The 18,899-nt window shown below is 41.6% G+C and overlaps 1 protein-coding gene across 2 annotated transcripts in view; it reads right to left on the minus strand.

Annotated features, from left to right (window-relative positions):
• Window positions 1-796: 796 nt before the first annotated feature.
• The window catches only part of MYLK (myosin light chain kinase), a 170,986-nt gene continuing 152,883 nt past the window's right edge, over window positions 797-18,899 (minus strand). For both annotated transcript variants that reach the window (XM_015868725.3, XM_085552314.1), the window contains 6 exons: window positions 15,951-16,074; window positions 8,256-8,408; window positions 7,000-7,123; window positions 5,751-5,880; window positions 4,769-4,888; window positions 797-2,977 (listed from right to left, as the gene is read on the minus strand). In XM_015868725.3, coding sequence (XP_015724211.2) covers window positions 2,712-2,977; window positions 4,769-4,888; window positions 5,751-5,880; window positions 7,000-7,123; window positions 8,256-8,408; window positions 15,951-16,074 — 917 coding nt within the window. In that variant the 3' untranslated portion in view covers window positions 797-2,711. The remainder of the gene's footprint in view (window positions 2,978-4,768; window positions 4,889-5,750; window positions 5,881-6,999; window positions 7,124-8,255; window positions 8,409-15,950; window positions 16,075-18,899) is intronic.

The raw sequence follows: 18,899 nt of genomic DNA on the forward strand, positions 1-18,899 counted from the left end.
AGGGATGTTACCAGGAGCCTACAGAAGGTTGGTAAGCTCGGTATGTGCTTGGAGAAAGAGAGGCAGCTTATAGCCCGTAGACTACTGAAGGACTATTAAAGGAGGAGAGGAGTGGGACATCTGTGCAGAGCCACCAATACGGAGTTTACAGGCCTTACTGCCTGCCCAGCAGCTGTACCTGCACACCTTGCCATGCCCACGTCGTAGGCGATCAAAGCTGCTTTATGGATGTGCCGTTCCAAATGGAAACAAGCAGTCAGTGGGTAAAGTACATTCACAAGGTGCTGGTGGTGCCCGTCTCGCAGAGGTGACTGTTTCAAGCAGAATGTTTGCTCAAGAAATGTATTGCTACAAGCAGATGTTTCACCATCTTTGCTTTAGGGAGTTTCTGTGTGGTTCTGTCTGGTCCGTGCTGACTTGAACTGCATGTCAGAAGAAGCCTGCATAAGAGCAGCACGAGTATACACACCGAATGCTGTTACCTGTTCCATTTCTAAAAATAGTGGTATGAACGTGCATCTGCTTTTTGACTTCCCATTTATTTTTCTCTTGCAGCCTTCCTGAACTGTGCATTTCCCCACCATAAGGCAAGAGTTTTGGGCACAGCAGCCTCCTGCCGCACTCACAGAACAGGACGAGTGCAGCCGTACCACAAACACTGAGCAAGTGTCATTATTGCCTCCGCACCCATTTCTGTGCCAGGCAGGTGTGAGGCCAGAGTAGGAAAGGAGGCTGCTGTCGGTGTCCTTAAGAGATGTGAACACACTGACGCCTGCAACAGAGCATACAAGTAGCGTGCTTTGTGGTATTATTTATTTAGGAACTGTGAGTAACTACAGCCGTAGCGTTCTCATCTTTGCAACTCTGATGGTTTAACAAACAGGGAAAACATCAGCGTATTTTTATTAAGGTACAAAATACACCCCATTGTTGCCTAAAACATTTAAAAACGTGAGAAAAGCTCTGTATGTTCTAAATCAGATTAAAAACCTTTCTGTATAAGGAATCGTGGCAATACTGTGTTTAGTATAACAAGAGTTCTTTATCGATTGAAAAGGAAAAGACATGCTGGCAATCTGAACTTAGCAACAAAGAGTAAAGCAGTTAAAAACCATTGTGTCATCCACAGTAGTTGAGCTTTGAATGCAGAAGAGCAAATCATATGAAACACATACACAACTGGGTAATATCAAACAACCTAAGGCTGATATTGTACACACCTGTAATAAAGTACACTGCCTACTTAACTGTGAGGACATTAGGTATCCTTCTAAAAGGTACCCTTTGAAATCGTTGCACTTTACACAGCAAGTGGAAAAGAAAAAGAATCACTTTTTGGAATGATACATCAATGTAAGAAAGACACGCTGCTTTTGGATGATGCATATCACCTTACAGCCTCTGATATTACCTCTGAACAGCAACAACAAGAATAAAAAGTGCCAATACTGTGAAAGGAAAGCAAAGTTATTAAGTCATGAGTGCGTTAACCACCTTGGAAAGAGAGCCCGGGCTTGAGGGGAGGGGGGTTGTTTCTTTCTTTTTATTCCTGCTCTTCTTTTTAAGAAGGCAGCAGCCCTAATGGTGTGGCTTATAGACGAAACACAGCAGTCAAGCTCGTAGGGTACAAATAGGTCCTATCTACTTTAAGATTCTTTGGGAACGGCTAAGTATGAAGGAGTTGGAAATCCAGACTGTTGTCTTTTTGGCTACTCCAAAAAATCGGTGGGAGTTTCCAGCTTGTCATCAGTTGAAATCTGTTTTGCAATTGCCAAATAAATGTGAGTCAGATTTTAACTAACCTGGGATTCCATTCACACGCATGGATGTCAGAGCCATTCACTGACGGTGCAATAACCTGTTTCTCAGAGCAGCATATATATAAACCATAGGTCATCATTAAACTGACCAGGAAAAGATAAAAGAAAAAAGAAAGAAACACACCAAAACAAAACAGATGATATTCTGTCTTTGTGCTTTCAGTCTGTTTCTTAAGCAGGCATCTGTAACCGCACTGACGTGCCAGGTTCTATAAGGGAAAGCTGACAGGGTACCATCAGCTGCTCAAGCACCAGAGGGGTACCTCAGCAAAGCCCACTGCTATTTCAGCTTAGCCAGCATCAGTGCTGCACCAGCAGCAGGGCAGTAAATATGTTTGAAGTTAAGACAATGAAACGATGTTTAAACCGGGTGAGAAATGAACCATGGCAACGTAGAAATTGCAACAGTGGCTGCATCAGCCCTTCCCTTATAGCAGACAGTGCTCTGGGAGCAGTTTCTTTGGACTGGAGCGATTCACTGCACGTCTGGCAAATGATTCCTTGTAAAGTAAACCTTAGGGAACCCACTTAGCTGCAGTTTTGGCTGAGAAAGTGATGGTGGAGAGCAATGAGCTCAGTAAACAGACCTGTTCTTTAAGAAGCTCAGAATATGATTGTAGACTTGTTTTCCATACGTTCTAATTTTAAAGATAGACTGGACAACTTACTTGATGACTTGCTTAAATGCTAGTAACTTAAATTGCCTGCTGATTTCAATTAATGCCCGTAGATAAAGCAAACAGGTATCAACTGATCATGCTGAAAAAACAACCCCTCAAAGACCTATGTATCACACAAGGTGCTTTTGATAACTTGGTTTTCTGAGCCTTATAAGGAGAGTCTTTAAATATATTTTCTTCTTTCTTTTCTTGGTTTTCTTTGAGCCTTGTTTCATTCTTCCTCCTCCTCTTCATCTTCTTCTCCCTCTCCTTCTCCTTCTCCCTCTTTTCCCATTGTTTCCACAAGGAGTTCTGCGGTGCATGTGGCTTCCCCAAGGCTGTTAACAGCTTTGCAGGTGTATTTGGCATCATCGTCCCCACATACTTCAGAAATTGTCAAAGAACAGTTCCCTTCCTCATCATAATCTATCTGGAAGTGACGGGACTCCTTGACAGGCTGATCATCTTTGAACCACATTACCTCAGGGTCAGGATAGCCTGCAATAGCGGAGAGAGACCAGCAATTGCAATAAATTGAGTATTAACTCATCCGTCGTTACTTTCAACTCTGCTTCCACATCTGTGTATGGATATGCTGGTACAAAAATATTTCAATGAGTTTTATGTAAAATAAATGCAAATGACCTGAGGTCATTTTTACTTTGCATTTGCCTGGAACAACCTTATTCTGAACAGCAGAGATGGGAGCTAGCTCTGAGGGTCTCACTGGATACCACTTGCAGCTGCTTTTAAAGTGATTGCAGAAAGCTTTTCACATGTCTTGGTCATCAGCCAGGACAGGACTCCTAACGGTGTATTTGAAGCTTACCTCATGCTACAGCTTCTGAGGAACCTGCAGTTCCCAATGGCGTTTTGAGGGGACGGTGCTTGGGGCTACAGCTGCAATTCATTACCCTTCTCAGGCTGCTTTGTTTCAGCAGGTCTGAACTTTCCTCCTCCCAATCTGAGCCTTACACTCTGGCCTGTCCTGTAAGGTGACTGCAGCACTCCCGCTTCCTACTTCCCTCTGTTAGGTTAATCAAGGGAGTCTAAGAAAAGCATTTGGTTTATGCAGCGCTACAGCAGTTTCTGAGCCTTTTGTGAGGCAAATGGCTCTGCTGTACTCCAGCAGCCAGAGCAGGGCTGTACAGTCCATGCTGGAGAACACTCCCTTATACAGTACTCTTGGCTGCAGTAACAAACTGAAGGCTGCCTCAGCCAAGTTCTGCACTGTGATGGGAGGGTGGCTTTCCACTGAACAGAAATAAAGGGCCAGAATCCTTAATATGCAGCAAACGTTACAGTGATGCACTGGAAAGTTTGGACTGTGGGCCACGTACATCTATCTAGTTATTCCATGCAGTACTTAGGCACATACCCCTCACGCTGAGCATCCATCAGCAACAATAATCCATCCTCACATCTCCGCTGTGAGGTAGGAAACACAGGCAGTGAAAGAGATTAAGAGCACAGAAACAAACAAGCAGAAGGTCAGTGAGGCAGATTCTGAACCTAATTTTCAGGTTAGATAGTGTCTAACTGTTTACACATGCAGTATGGTACTAACATCATCCATTTTGTTTTAATGGCTCTTCTCTTCCTGATCTCCAGTTTTCATTGACAGCTGTGACACAGAAACCTCAGTCTCATTGCAGTAGTAGAAATGTTAGCAGTATCTGCCCTCAGACTGCGAGGCTGGCCAAGCTGAGCTCCTTCAGCGTCAGAAACTGACTCTACCTGCATATGCCAGTCTGAATTGTACGTCTTGATCTTTTCATTACAACCTCTGCTAATATACTTAGGGATTTCTTTACCTTCACCACAACACATGCACGATTTAAAGTCATCTGGAGGGCACCTGAGACCCGTCTGTCATTTCAGACAGTGACTCCTTTTTGTTCTCACTTTCTGGTAAGCAGTCTTGGCAGTCTTTATGAGGGTTCTCTTGCAACCTACAGTATTACCCTGCATCTTGTTTTTATTGTTTCCGCCCTCAAAAATCATCTTGCTGTTCCCACTTGGTATTCTGAACTGGTGACTCACACAGTGACTCCAGGAGGCTGCTGTTCTATGGCAAGCACAGAACAAGCCCATGCTGCTCCAGAGTACTGTTACTGCAACACCTCCATGCTGTGACATGCAGATATTGGTAAAGAAAAATGATACCAACACAGCAATTAAAAAAAACCGGAAAGTGCTACATTACAGCACAGCTATAGAGCTACATTACAGCACAGTGCAGAAAGGTGGCAGGGAAGGAAAGAAAGAGAGTAGGATTATTCAGTGTACCTTCGATTTTGCAGTCAAACCTAGCAGCGCTGCCTTCCACAACCTCCATGTCAAGGATTGTTTTAGTAAAATATGGCTTTACATGGGGCTTTTCCTCAGCCACTTCTTCAAGGAAAGCATCTGGAGGAGAGTGAAAATGTCGTTAATTGTTTTACAGGGGATATTCTCAAAAGATGCATTTTGCTTATTTTTAACCAGGCGGTAATGAAAGCTGCTTTCATTTCACTTCACTTAATTCTTCGGAGCGGATGGGACAGTGAGGACATTAGCTGCATAGCTGTGTGCCGGTCTGTCACAGCAGCACAAATATTCAGACCATAAATAGAATGAAATCAACATGCAGGCTGCTGTGCTATGAATAATCTTTAATTTTTCCTTGAATTTGTTTGTAATGCAAACCAGACTTCTGCTGGTCTGAGGGGAAAACAGCTTCAGCTCAGATCAGTCTATGTGGGTATGTCAGACTGACTTGCTGGATCTTCAGAAGTGTCAAACATCTGCACCTCTGATTGAAATGCACCACAAATCCGCACTTGTAATGGGGATTTAGGGGAATAATGTGGGCATTTCATCTAAAAGCTTCTATCCAAGTAGCACGGTTCACTCAACATTCAGCTGTTGGTCACAGCAAGTGTTAATGCTGCACTGCTTGCTCGCTCTCATGAGGATCTAATTCATCACTGCAAGTTTTGTATAAACATGCATTCCCAAACTGATACAGTGTGCAGCTGAAAAATCTGCCTTAATTCTTTGCCTTTAAAAAGAGAACAGTTTGCCGCCACTCTTTAGGCTGGGGCATTTTGAGTATCAGAATATGAGATCAATGACTTTTTGATAAATTTCTTTAAAAGAAAAAGAGAAAGATAATAACAGAGACAGTGCAGAAACAATCAACTCAACAATCCGGCTCTCCTAGAGTTTTGCTAAGAGTTTTCCTATGATTCCTGAAGAGGTAAAAATGAATCGCAGCAAAGTTCCTTACCTTCGTTCTCTACTTTGTCTGCATTAATCGGGCTGGTAGGCGAGCTCCCAGAGGCCTTCCTCCCACTCATACCAGAAATCATTGCCATGGATGACAGTCTTCCTATTGCTCGGACAGCATGGCCTGTTTTCTAAGACATAACACAAAAGGCTTCTGATCAATCCAATCCAAAAGGCATGTGATTTTCTGTGACAATGGTGCTTCGTACAAATTAGCTGGGATCTCTGCAAACCGCGCTGGAATTGTTGGACAAACTGCTTATATATAGCTCTGATGTTTTAGGAGAGACAGAGCAGGCTGGTCTGAATTACCAAATTTAGTTGCAGATATAAACTTCCCCTGATGAACTCATACCTAAATGAATGTCTCTGTTAGCTGAGGATAAGAAGCGCTGTGCAAGAGGGGAGCCAGCAAGAAAGCTATGCACTGTTTAACTGCAACTTAGCTCTGGTGGTGAACGGGTTTCTTGATAGCCTTATGGGCTGGACTGAGTTTCATCAGAATGAATAAGCAGCTAATATGAAACGAATGAGAAAGTACCATGTGCATGATGGAAGCAGACCTCTGACAGCCTCAAGAATCTACTGCCAGGGTACTGAAATACACTCAAACCACACTGGCTGTAGTACGGACACGTGTGTATTTGTACAGCTTGCATGATCTCCTAAGAAACACATAAGATAGAACCCAAGGGGAAATATAAGGTTGATTTAACATAAGTGAGTATTCTGTAGGCTACTCAAAAGGCTGGATCCAGGATTTTATGTCTCAGCTACTCTAACTATCAGAATGGCACACATGGACTGAGTATAACCCTTCCAGTGTTAAGAAACAAGAAGATATGGAGAAAGAACATGTTAAATAAAATTACTGAACTAATATGACAGCCCCATGAGAAGCTGGGTGCCTCTACAGGGCAGGAACTACTGGCCTGGGAGAGTTCAGGTTTATTAAGGATAACAAAAACCCCTCAGCAGAGCAGGGAGGAAGGAGTCAGACCCCCAGAAGAGGCAAATCTATGCTTGGACTCATCTGCCCGTAGCAGTGGAACAGTTAAGTTACACACATGCCACAGCCTCCTCCTGCTCACCCCCGGACACCCACAGCGCTGTGCTGCATTCACGCACGGCCCATATGGGAGTTTCCCCTGCAGAAACTTCCTGGCACAACTTATTTCTTGGAATCACAAACATTAGATATACAAAGACTTATTAGGATAACAAGCCCACTGGTACATCCTCTTCATTACCTGCCATTTTCTTCTGGCCATATATTTCTTCATCCTATCTTTGGAAAGTTTTTTGGCTTCCATGTTTTTGGTGTCTTTTTGCAGCCATGGGTGCTGAAGACATTGAGTACAATTTAAGCGACTCCTGTTTTTATATAAAAAGACTGGTCAGTGTTGCCATCAATGACAGCTGCTTTAACATTATTTCCCTTACTCTTTTCTCAAGGCTGCTCTTTCTGTTTCCTATATTTAGCAGCACAGATCACATGGTCCTGCTTTCCCAGCCATTCTTACTTCCCAAACTCACTTTCTCAATTTCTAGATTTTTTATTTTTTTTTTGAGAAAGCCGTGCATTTTCAAGTGTGAATAAAGCGCTGTAAAACAGAGCACAAAAAGCCGTATGTTTTAGGCACAGAGCACATATAACAGAACCACAATGATCCAGCTACCTCACGCCCGCAGAACCCCGTCCCAGATCTCTCCCTCACTTGTAGAAGTTTCCCTGTTTCCACCACTTAATGCCCTCCCTTCTATACAGCACCAAGCATGTAACAAAACAGCAGCGTCCAAATCTCTGGTTGCACCACACCTATTCTCCACAGAATCATAAAGGTTGGAAAAGGCCTCTCAGGTCATCCAGTCCAACCATCAGCCCACCCCCACCATGCCCACTGACGTGTCCCTCAGCGCTATATCTCCATGGTTCATGGACATCTCCAGGGACACTGACTCTGTGGCTTCCTTGGGCATGCACACCTTGTAACCCTCTGCTCCCTATCAATCCCATTGAAACTTATGGCAAGAAGAAGGCTTTCTTGCTTTGTTCAGTCTGCTGTAAGCAGGGTTTCCCACTCCATTTTTTTTTTCCTTGCCCAACTGCTAGATTTATACTGTGGTACTTGGAGGCATCACATTCAAAAAGCCACACAACTGCAGCCCATTCAGATCAAGGCAGAGCACTGATGCAGTAATCTGTAGTTCCTGTGTTGTGTTCACACTGCAGCAAAGGCACAGTGTGCAAACAGAGCCCCAAGATGCACCCGGTCTGAGGGAAAGCAAAAGCAGAAAGTGCAGGAGATTAAAAGTAAGCACTCCATTCAGCCCCTGCACTGTGAAATAAACGCCAGCTGCATGCAGGCAGAAGGGCACGCAGAGCTCCTTATAAAGTATTGCCAGAGGTGCCTGCGGCGATGCGGCAATTCGCAGCAGGGGAAACGAGACTGGCAAGTTTGGCTAAATGCAAACATAGAAAGTGTATCAAGTCCAACTGCTTTACTTCATGTCTTTCTTCAGTAGATTGCTGATAAAGTCCTTGGCATCATCAGAGATTTCATCAAAAGCCTCGTCATCGAAGTCCCACGTGGCCGAGGTGACATTGGCCAGGGTCTCGTTGTCGTTGTCTCCCATGAAGGGAGAAAGCCCGCTGACCCTGGGGTACAACAGACAGACAGACACAAGGCAAACAGCGTTAGTTTGCAAACAGAATTCGATTAGTGCGTGACATCCCTGTGTGTTGCAGATCTTTGTCGGTCAAAGTTTGCTTTGAAAAAAAGAAAGACTCAAAGCTAACTACAGTTAGGGATACAGGGACGGGGAACAGACTTGAGTTTTGGCTGCAAAGCTGAAAGGAATGATTTTGCTCTTTCTTTCTCTCAAGACTTCTGAGGACTGAACTAGAATTAGGTGAAAATGGAGACTGAAATGACCCGTGTTGTTCTGCATAAATAATAATTACATCTTCACGCCACAGTCAGTTGGACAGCTTTTGTGTGTGTGTGTGAGCATTCATAGTGCCTTTCCTACCTTTATTATGATCAATCCAAGTGTTTAGTCCATTTTATTCCATTCAGTTCTGCAGAGGGAACCCGGGAAGAAAGGTGCAGCATAAAATAATGACGTTCCCAGGACTACTTTGTACACAAAATCACACACCCCTCTCTCCCTGAGTTATACTGCCAGATAAAACAGTCCTACTTCACAGCAGGCTGTAAAGCTATGCAGAGGCATCCAGAAGTAGTTTGGTCTTGATGTTCTCAATCAGTCATGATGATGCTTGAAATGGAAATAATACTCTTTCATAGAATAAGTTGAGTTTTCAAGGCTTTTAACTCAGTATAACTGATAAATGGCAAGTGAAAGGCAATTACAGAACGTCATGGTTTCATTTCTGCAATGCGTGTTCCTGCAGCTGAGCTGTGTCATTCATTATACTGTACCTTTGTGCAGCCAGATTCTTCTGATATCTTTTTAGATCAGCCTTTCAGTAAACATGTTCAGACGAAAGGTTGGTTTATTCCTTGAAACTTTATGTTAGATAGTTTTCCAGGTCTCCATCCTGGCATGCAATCTACCTGATCACCTATTCTCAGTGACGTTTTATGGACTTTATTTCATTTCTCTGTACAATCACGTTAACCATTCTCCTAACCAATCAGATACATTGCAGCAGTAGTACTTTTCTTATTTGGAAAAATAAGTGGAGATTATTAGGGTTCTGGAAATATTATGTGGAAAAATATGGTGATGATTCTGAATGTTACAGAACAGATTGGGAAGAAAAGAGTTTGGGAACAAATAAAGTGAGCTGCTAGATAAATAGCATTAGTATAATCCCCTGCTAAGCTGTTTTGCTACTCTTTTGTTACTAATTACATTCAAAATCTCATTCAGATTTTTTCCTTTCCTATGGATTTTACTGCTCTAAACCAGGCAGAAAGACACATTCTTTGAAGTTGCAGGCAGGGCAGATATGAAATCTTTTACCATTTCTGGAAGTTGCGTGCAGCACAGCAGAGTGCAGAATCTTGCACGTATACCTCAGAAATTTGCTAGTAATAATACATGAGCATGAAGATAAAAGGTTGCTTTCTTCTTAGGCAGAAGGCTAATCAGATCAGAAGGCATCTGCTGTCTTATTTTTCAGTATCTAGGGTGCATTCAAATACAGCAGCGAAGCCTGCCTTTATAACTGTATAAGGTGGCATAAATTTATGCACGTATCATAGGCGCAAGTAGCAGAAAGCGGAAAGATGAATATACACAGCCAAAAATACTCCCATAAAACAACCTACTTTACTGTAACTGTTCTCTGACTTTGACACAGTTTACTGGAAGAGACACGTGTTATACCTGACAGCACTGCAGAGCTGGCGCAGCCACCACAGAATGAAGGACTCTGCTCTGCCCTCACGCACATCAGCAGCCGTGGCCAGGTGTGTTGCTGATGCTAAAACTCCATCCTAGAATCCATAAAGCCCTCCTGCAGAGCCTTACAGCTAATGCCACTACAACATTTAAGCATTTTCATATTAACAACAATAAATGTTCTCTGTCTGTAATGTTTTAGGAGGTGAAAAGTTCTAATCTGTATCACCATTCTGGGTTTTGGCTTACAAATCTAAGTTGTCTCTTTTGTGGTAAGCGCAATAATCTCTGAACCAATTCAGTGCCTTACCAAAAGGCTCACATTTCATACTAATAAAAGGTCTGTGAAATATTTATTTAATTCACTGTCAATTTAGGAGATGCTCTTCATGCTGTTAAACTTCCAGAGGAAGCATTTGGATAGTCAGAGCAAAACCAATCCCACTTCCCTTCAACACTTTGTCGAAGGATAGCAAATGTGACCTTTGCATAGTATTACCACAAATAGTATTATGCAGCTCTTGTGCTGCAATAATAGTTTGGCCTATATCCAGAGATTAAAGCTGCTCTATTGAGAGATCACTCCCATGCTACAGGGACTGCTACAGACAGCGCCCATTGCTCCACACTGATATTGCAGATGCAGGGTTTGGAGAGACATCTGGCTTTCTGGGCAAAGGGACTGCATGTCACACACAGCTTTTGACGGATGAGGGATAAATAGGAGGAGATTAGAGTGGTAAAAAATAATTGGGTTGCTTTGGTTGGCTTTATTTTATTATTATTATTATTTTATTTTTTTGGAAGAAGAACTGCATGACAGGATTATCTGCCATAATCTTATTTGCTTTCATAGGATCAAGCCACCCCACACGTTTGTTTAATTACCCGACTGCTACCCATTAATCTGCCATTTCCAAACACCACTGTAACAGCGCCCCTTCAAAGGCCTCGGTGAACATATTTTTGCACTTCTGAATGTGCTGTTGCAAATTTATAAGGTGAAAATAACCTTGTCTGTCCACCACAGTTTTACATTGTGAATCGGTTGTTTTGTCATGAAAATACTTGTTAAGGAGAACTGGATCCTTGCTCAGAAAAGAAAACACAAACCAACAACAACAAAACCCACAAAAACCAAAAGCCAGCCCTGAAATTTATGCAGGTTATACTCAGAAATTCTTTATCACAGATCTCACTGACCTGAGTCTTGGTTGTTCTTTTCTTAACAGCCATTTAAAGTAATAATGGTCAAGCAACTCTTTTGACAGATTATGGAAACAATTTCCTTTTGGAATGCTGAAGCTAAGTGATAAAGAGGAGCTACCTCTCCAGAAAATTAATACTGAGCTTACATTGTGAAGCTACTATTAGACAAGAAGCAAGTTGTTTACTGAAAACATTTTTCCAGCTACTTAACCAGGCATCTTCCTGGCATGTTGGAACCATTTGTTTAGAAAGTCTTTCACGGTTTCCACTTCTAAATAAAGAAGAAAGATATTTTATTCTCAAGACAATCCTTAGCTGTTGGGTCTGTTCTAATGAAGCTCTGACTGCACATTTAGAAATGTCAAGATCAAAATGGTCCAACATGGTTACCGGTCTTAGTGCCTGTGTAACAAAGACCACAGCTTTTCACTTGGAAGTCTTTGCGCCAGAACTGTCACCAGTCCAGGAGAGGTGAGCTTGCTGAATGTCTCATAAAATGGGACTCTGCGCATTACTCTGCAAGAAGAGTTTCCAGCAGCAACTGACACCGAGCTCCTGTCTACACTTTCTGCACTGCAGTAATAGTGAGAAAAGTAACAATTTTCAGTATGAAGAGTACCTCTGCCTCATTCTGATAAACGTGCATGTTATGCCAAGTAAGCCCATTTAGGCAGAGGTGATAATGGCTGCACCCTGGAGATCATGCAGTGCTTGAATGCTTCCACAAATAAAGCTTACAATAGTTTCATTTGTTGGAGATGCGCATCCACTGTATTAAACAATCTCTTCCTTAGTGGAGGCCTGACTCACTCCCACAGTGGTGACTGCAGGGAAGAAATGGATCACTGATGCCCACGTAAAGGAACACGGCTCATTGCTGAAGCCATGCCAGTACTCTGCTCTCATCCTTGTTTTACATGCTCAGTGGATTAATGTGGAATCACACTTTGCCAGTGCTGCTGACCGAATAATTCATTTTCTTTTGAGCATTAGACTTGACATTAAAGGCCTCTTAGCTTGCTTTGTTGAAAATAATGCTCTCTTATCTTTATATTAACATGGCTTAAATTTTTAATATAGCATAGAGCCAAGTGCAAGACAGCAAAGGCATTGAAGTCCTGAGTATGCACGCTCAAAAGATGAAGGATGCTAAAAGGTCTTTCAACTGACATAACTGCTGAACAAGGGAGGAAAAGGAGCAGCAATGAATAAGACACTAAATGAAAATGAAAGGGAACATCTGAACAATCAGGGTGTGTATTATTAGGCAGACAATGAACTTGTATTAGATTCTAAGGTGACAGAAGGAAAAGAGCTAAGATCTGTCAATGTAAATACAGAGCTGGGACTTTTGGCTGAAATCTGGATAGAAAAAAAATATAATTGAGAAACTGTTGCAGATTAGTAAATATTAGAAGCACTGGCTATCCAAAAAGCACTGGTTATCCAAATGGATCACTGGAAAGAACTGGAAATAGAAAAATGACAAACAAGTATTTCTGCCTGGACTAAATTGGACAGAAAGAGCTGGAAAGAATTCAGGAGGTTTTAACCTTCATTAGATAAAGGTTACAGCAAACGCAAAGAGAAACACTGAAATAGACATAAATGGAGATGATATACACAAGCTATAATATTTGTGGCCTGTTACTTCAAAGGCAATAGATCAACTTAAGTATGTGGGACAGAAGTGTGATGCAGAACAGGACAGAGAGCAAGATAAAAGTGGAAGATAAAAAGCATGAGGTGGAGCATACAAACAGGGAAATTTAAGGAAGAATGGAGAGTGATGAAGAGATGGGACTGAATCAGTTATCAAAAAAGATTAGGATTTAGTGTGCAGCTTAGAAATGTGGAAAGGATAGGATGGAATTAAGTATATCATTAAGTATATCTTGCAAGATGTGCAAGAGTGCAATACCTGCACTTCTGCCTCCATGGCAGGAGAGAGGTTTACATGAAGGGTTTTGGAGGAGTGACTTTACCCTGTTTCTTATTTGAGGAAACATGCTACATAATAGTTCTCCTGTAGGAAAGACCCTTCACCTACAGAGATCGCTTAAGTAGCCTCTGTTGCACCTGGGCTGTATTTATTGCAGTGCAGGATGTAAAGGGAACATAATTCTCTCCCAGCAGGCTACAGGCCTCTCAGCTGTCTTGAATTTTCCCAAGAAAGAGATGCTGTCAAGTCATGCAGTGCATCCTGCAGCTTCACTTAAAGCACATGATGGGCACAGCAGCTCTGGGCCATCAGCTGTCTGAAGCAGCCCTGTGCTTACAGCCACTGCCACTGCAGTGCTCAGCTCTTCTTTCATGATGTGACTCACCACATCAGTGAGAGAGAGAGAGGATGCAAATGCTGAGGTACAAACACAGTGATGGTACGGGTGGCAGACACCAAGTCTTACGCTTCATACATGAGATCTGGCAGTTCTGAGCTTACAATCAAAACAGGAAAGCAGAGTTACAGTTAATGAGAGATCCAATTCTCAATGACTTTTATTTGCATTCTGTAATGATGATGTGATGGTCCCTTTTGGATAATGGCTCAGAGTTGAAAGACTGCAAAAATAGCTGGGCTTTAAGGAAGTGAAGACAGACTGGGAGCCTGTCCCTCCGGGTGGGGAGGGAAAGTCCAAGTGATGACTCACAGCTCCTCACAGCTCTCCCCAACCACTATTACTTTGTTCTTATGGCAAGAAAGAGTAATGCTGATTAGTACTGCTAATTGTTATTGTGACAATAGTTATGCATGAAAAAGGAGATTTTCATTACATTTGGGTAATGTAAGTTTACCCTTATGACGATTTAAATAAACTTAAAGACATCTTTACAAGCAAGTTATTTCATGAAGCATTTCACAAGGTGTATCAGAGCAGATGCAACACCTCCCCAGTCCCACCAGCATTCAATTTTATTTACTTCTGGTGGCAGAGAGGAACTGGGAAGAAGCAGTTCTGCCCCTGCCAGCAGACTGATCTTTGGTAAGACATTTCACAATTCTATTTCACCTGTTCCCTGTGATGATGACGTGACCCATGTGTACTGTATGGGAGCAGAAGCCCTGGCTTGGTTTCTCTTGGGAGCACACACAACTGGCATTGCCAACTTTTGCCACACATGCCTGACATTTCTCTGCTTATATTTGAAGCGCACAAAAACTCATTGCATATTTTGGTGAGAAACCTCAAATGTGTCTGATTTGAATAGTTTGTTTCTGAACGTGTAAAAGGCCTCTAGAGGGCAGTGCAGCATCGATTTCACTGGTGATTTTTTCATTGCTGCACAGGCAGTTTGGGATCTCCACAGCGCTCTAACAGTGCTCAGTAACACAGGAGACCTCCAAAGTTAGAGAAATAAATGGATTTGTCTTCTGTGTACAGCTTGTGTGGTCTAAATTATTTGAACTACAGAACAATCCAAACGAGCTTTCAAGATCCAGGAAAAAAACATGCTGGTACTAAATGGAAAATGAAGGTCCTGTAAATAAACTGGCAGAGCGAAGTGACCTTGAAGAGTATAGCACACTTCACATATGAAACAGAAGATAACAGAAATATTCAGTCTTGGCTGGGAGTAAGAGAGTTGATGCAGTAGTTTTTGCACAGGGCAAGGAAGAAAATGATGTTGCTTAGTCTGGAAATGAGGAGGGTTTGAGAACAATAATAAGCTGAAAAGGCACAGAGAACTGCAGTAATACTCAGCAAAGATGAGAGGAAAACCTCCACATCACCTGGTGTCAGGGATGAGGCCAGGCAGGGAGAAGAGGGTTCTTCCAGAAAAGAAAGCAAGATACTGACAGAAGCCTGGTAAGAGAACGAGTGAAAAGAAGATCTCCTACTTACTTTCAATTGAAACTGCAGTGAGGGAGAAACAACCACGCTCCAAACTGAGTTTCATCTCATTCATTTATGTAGCATCGCATTTGCAAAGTCACAGTAGGAAGAAGACTGATTGCTGTTCTAGGCATGAGACCTGGGAGGTGTTATTTCCACAGACGTTTCTCTAAACCCACTGAAGTGCATAATCACATGTTGTCAACATAAAGACTGCACCGAGTACCAAAATGTGTAACAAGCGGCAGCCAACTGTTCTTTAAAACATATCCATGAAGTTGATCCATGCTGCTTTTAAAATGTATTTATTCAGCGGTTTGCACTTAATAAATTTAAATGCACTGTGAACAGATACAGTAATGCTGGGATATTTTAGTCTGTCCCGTGGGAGATGTAATCTGAATAGCAAGACCTCAGAACTACACAGAAATTTTCTCTCTTGGGAATAAAAGAATGAGAAGATCATTTACAAGTGCACGCCCCAACATTTTACTTAAACAGCTGGGAAGGAAAAATAGTTTGAAATTAATAATAAAATAAGATCACATTGACTTTTAAATGAGAAATGTGGTTGGTTTGTGATGTATGATGTATAACACTAAATGGCTACATTTCTAGGACTGCTAATTCTGCAGTTCACTGCTTCAGAGATCAGAGATATTTTATTAACCATGCAGGAGCTTTTAAATATAATATAAAAGGTCTGAAATGTGGAGAACACCCAGAAGCTGATGCAAATTTCATATGTTCAGATTTAGATCAAGAATAGCAAAGGTACTCACAGGATGTAGCAGATAACTCCTATACTCCACATATCTGTTTCATATCCAATAGGTTCATAGTTTATAACTTCTGGAGCCACAAACTCAGGTGTCCCAAAGAGAACTTTGAGAGAACCTGCACTTTCTGTGAAGGATGAAAGAGAAAACCATTAATTGCTGCATTTGTATTTTTTAAAACTATTATTGTCCAACAACAGGAAAAAAAAACAACACAGTTTTTGCACATATGTTTGTGGTATTGTTAACAATTCTAATCAGAAGAAACTAAATCATGACTGAGCTGCTATTTTCTTAGCTGTAACATTAATAATAACAACGGGAACTATATATTAAGCATCCCCTAACACACAACACTGCGCAAGAGACAAAATAAGAAGGTTGTACTGCAAAGAGTTCATACAGTTTCACAAGAGGATTTCAGGAATCCAGGGTCAGAAAAGTGTTTTAGCAAATTATCTAAGATTTTTTAAAGCTCAGGGATCTGCATTTTATGGCAGAAATACAGTAATGACAACATAATAATAAGAAATAATTATTTTATTACAACCTATTTTTATAGTTGAGACTGGAAATAGAATCAATATTGGGTTGCACATCTTTTAACTGAAGCAGCACATTTTCATTGATGTTCATTTCAAATAGAATGGGAAAAAGAAGGAAAGAATAAGCAAGCATGGGCAGAAAGGAAGTTGAAAAGAATAGATTAGGTGTTGGGAAAAAAATCACTTTCATGAAAAAAATGCATTCTAGAAGTAGAAAAATGTTGGGAGATAAATTGTTTCTGACTTGAGACAAGCTTGGATTTGGACTGAGAAACTCAAGACCAGTCTGTGCGTGTACTTGAACCATCAGCCTTAAGTGAGATCCATTATGTTGCGTTTATCTCTTGTGCAAGAGGAGCATCTAAATGAGGCACTGCACAATGACAGAGAGAGGAACCATTCCTCTCCAAAAGAGATTACATCTACACAAAGCAGAAATGTATGGAAGAAAGACAGATGTAGCAGATTCCAGTCCTGCATCTGTTAAGGTATCCACACATACAGAGATTTGCAGCTTGAAAAAAACTTGAAAAAAGAACCCCACCAAATAAATCACAGGTCAAAGTTTTGAGAAGACTTCCCTTGAAGCTACTTGTCCACAGTCCTGAATCACGAGAGAAATTTTTACTGACCAGAATTCTCATTACCACATTTTCCAACATAATCATAAAATCAAGCTGTTACTTTTTCAAGTTATGTAAATTCCCAGCACAAAAAATGAAAATCGAAGGATATTTAGGGTTAATGACTGCCCTACAGATGAAGCTGCATGCTTGCAACAAATTTAAGCACAACTACAGTGAATTATTCACAGCTGTACCAGTCTTCCATTGTAAATGCTATGATGATAGTAAATTAACTGTGCAAGCTTCATTTTCACATGCTACCTCTGCTTTTAGACACCTCTATCTACAGAGGCAGGTCATTTCTGAGATGGAAACAGCAAGAAGGAAGCCTGGGGGTGGTCCTAGGAAACTACCTTGTTCCCTGCATGCAAGTTCACCAACACCAAGATCCTTCCTGCTAGCTGTCTGACTGGCCTTCAAAATAGCTTTTTTACACCAAAAAGGCAGGTTTGTTTTGTATTCAACCTGATTTAGCTAAGAACAAGACCATCTTCTCTGTATTGTCAATAAGAGATTGCCCTTCCTCTTCCAAGCCCAAACAGGAAGCCTAAGATACTGTTTTCATCACTGCTTTGTTTCTAAGGTCAGCACCCACATTAATTTACAATGGTACTTAGGAAAAAGCACCAAAATTTGTCACAAAGTGCCTTTTTTTCTAAAAGCTTCACAACAATCGTCTGAATGTCGGGCTCAGATGTTTCACATCCAAGTTTGGAAGCTTTTCTGTGCGCTCTGTAAACTACCACGAGCCAGCGTGTATGCAGAAGGCCGGTGTACTAAATGTGCTGCCTGCAGATCAGATAAATGATTTTGAAAACAAGGCATTTGAGTGCAAGCATACAGTGTGAAAGAACTGATACAGCAGTTTTTGTGTGTAAAAGTAAAAAAAGAATAAAAAGACCTTTTTAAGGTAATAACACATCACCTCTTCACCCAGATGTTTACGAGCCTGGTACACAAGTGGGATCTGTGTTTGGATATCATTTAGTTCAGACAGAAAGTTGACAGGCTCCCTGGGAGCTGTTGCAGACGCAGAATATCATCAACTGATTAATAAAAAAATCTTTACTCCAAACCCATTCTCTTCTCCTCAAGAAGTTTATCTTGAACAATTTTCTACATGTGTTCCTCAGCACACCAAAAAAGGTCAGGAAAATATCCCACTGCAGTATGGTATTTCCTGACAGCAGAAGAGAACTAATTAGCTGCAGAAAATGACAGCAGAAGGAGCTGATCTTAATTTCTTTAAAACCAAAAGAAACGTGGAATATTTGAGTCCATTCATTTGCATTAGTTACAAAGAATTATAAATAAATCTCAGAAGCTGAAATGCAAAATTGGTCACTGTTCCCTTTGGCAACCCCTTGGCTGAATGCTGTCTGCTGCCTCAGGGCTGTGGCTGGAGGACAAGGGCTCCTAATGCCACGTCTGTCAAACTAAAGTGAATTGGACAGTCAATTCCATAATCATAAATCCTGATGATAGGATCTGCCTCTTGGTAAGTGTGGGTTTAACTGTGGTTTCACCTTATTAAAGTAGCTGAAGAAGTTTCTATAAAAACGCCTTCTGTGGTTACATGCATATCTCTTGCTGATGAAACCTGCTCACTTCAGCAGTACTGTAAGCATAGCTCTCCAGGCTGACAGCTAGAATATCTGCAGATGAAGTCATTCACATATCTGATAACAAAACCCTTACCATAAGAGTAAGGATAACAGTTCTCCTGCTTCCCCAACAAGAGCAAGACCCAGCTTGTGCTCCCAGAAAACCATGGGCTCCAT

The sequence above is a fragment of the Coturnix japonica genome, chromosome 7 (assembly GCF_054131305.1).
Source record: "Coturnix japonica strain WE chromosome 7, WE-NBRP24, whole genome shotgun sequence".
Taxonomy (NCBI): domain Eukaryota; kingdom Metazoa; phylum Chordata; class Aves; order Galliformes; family Phasianidae; genus Coturnix; species Coturnix japonica.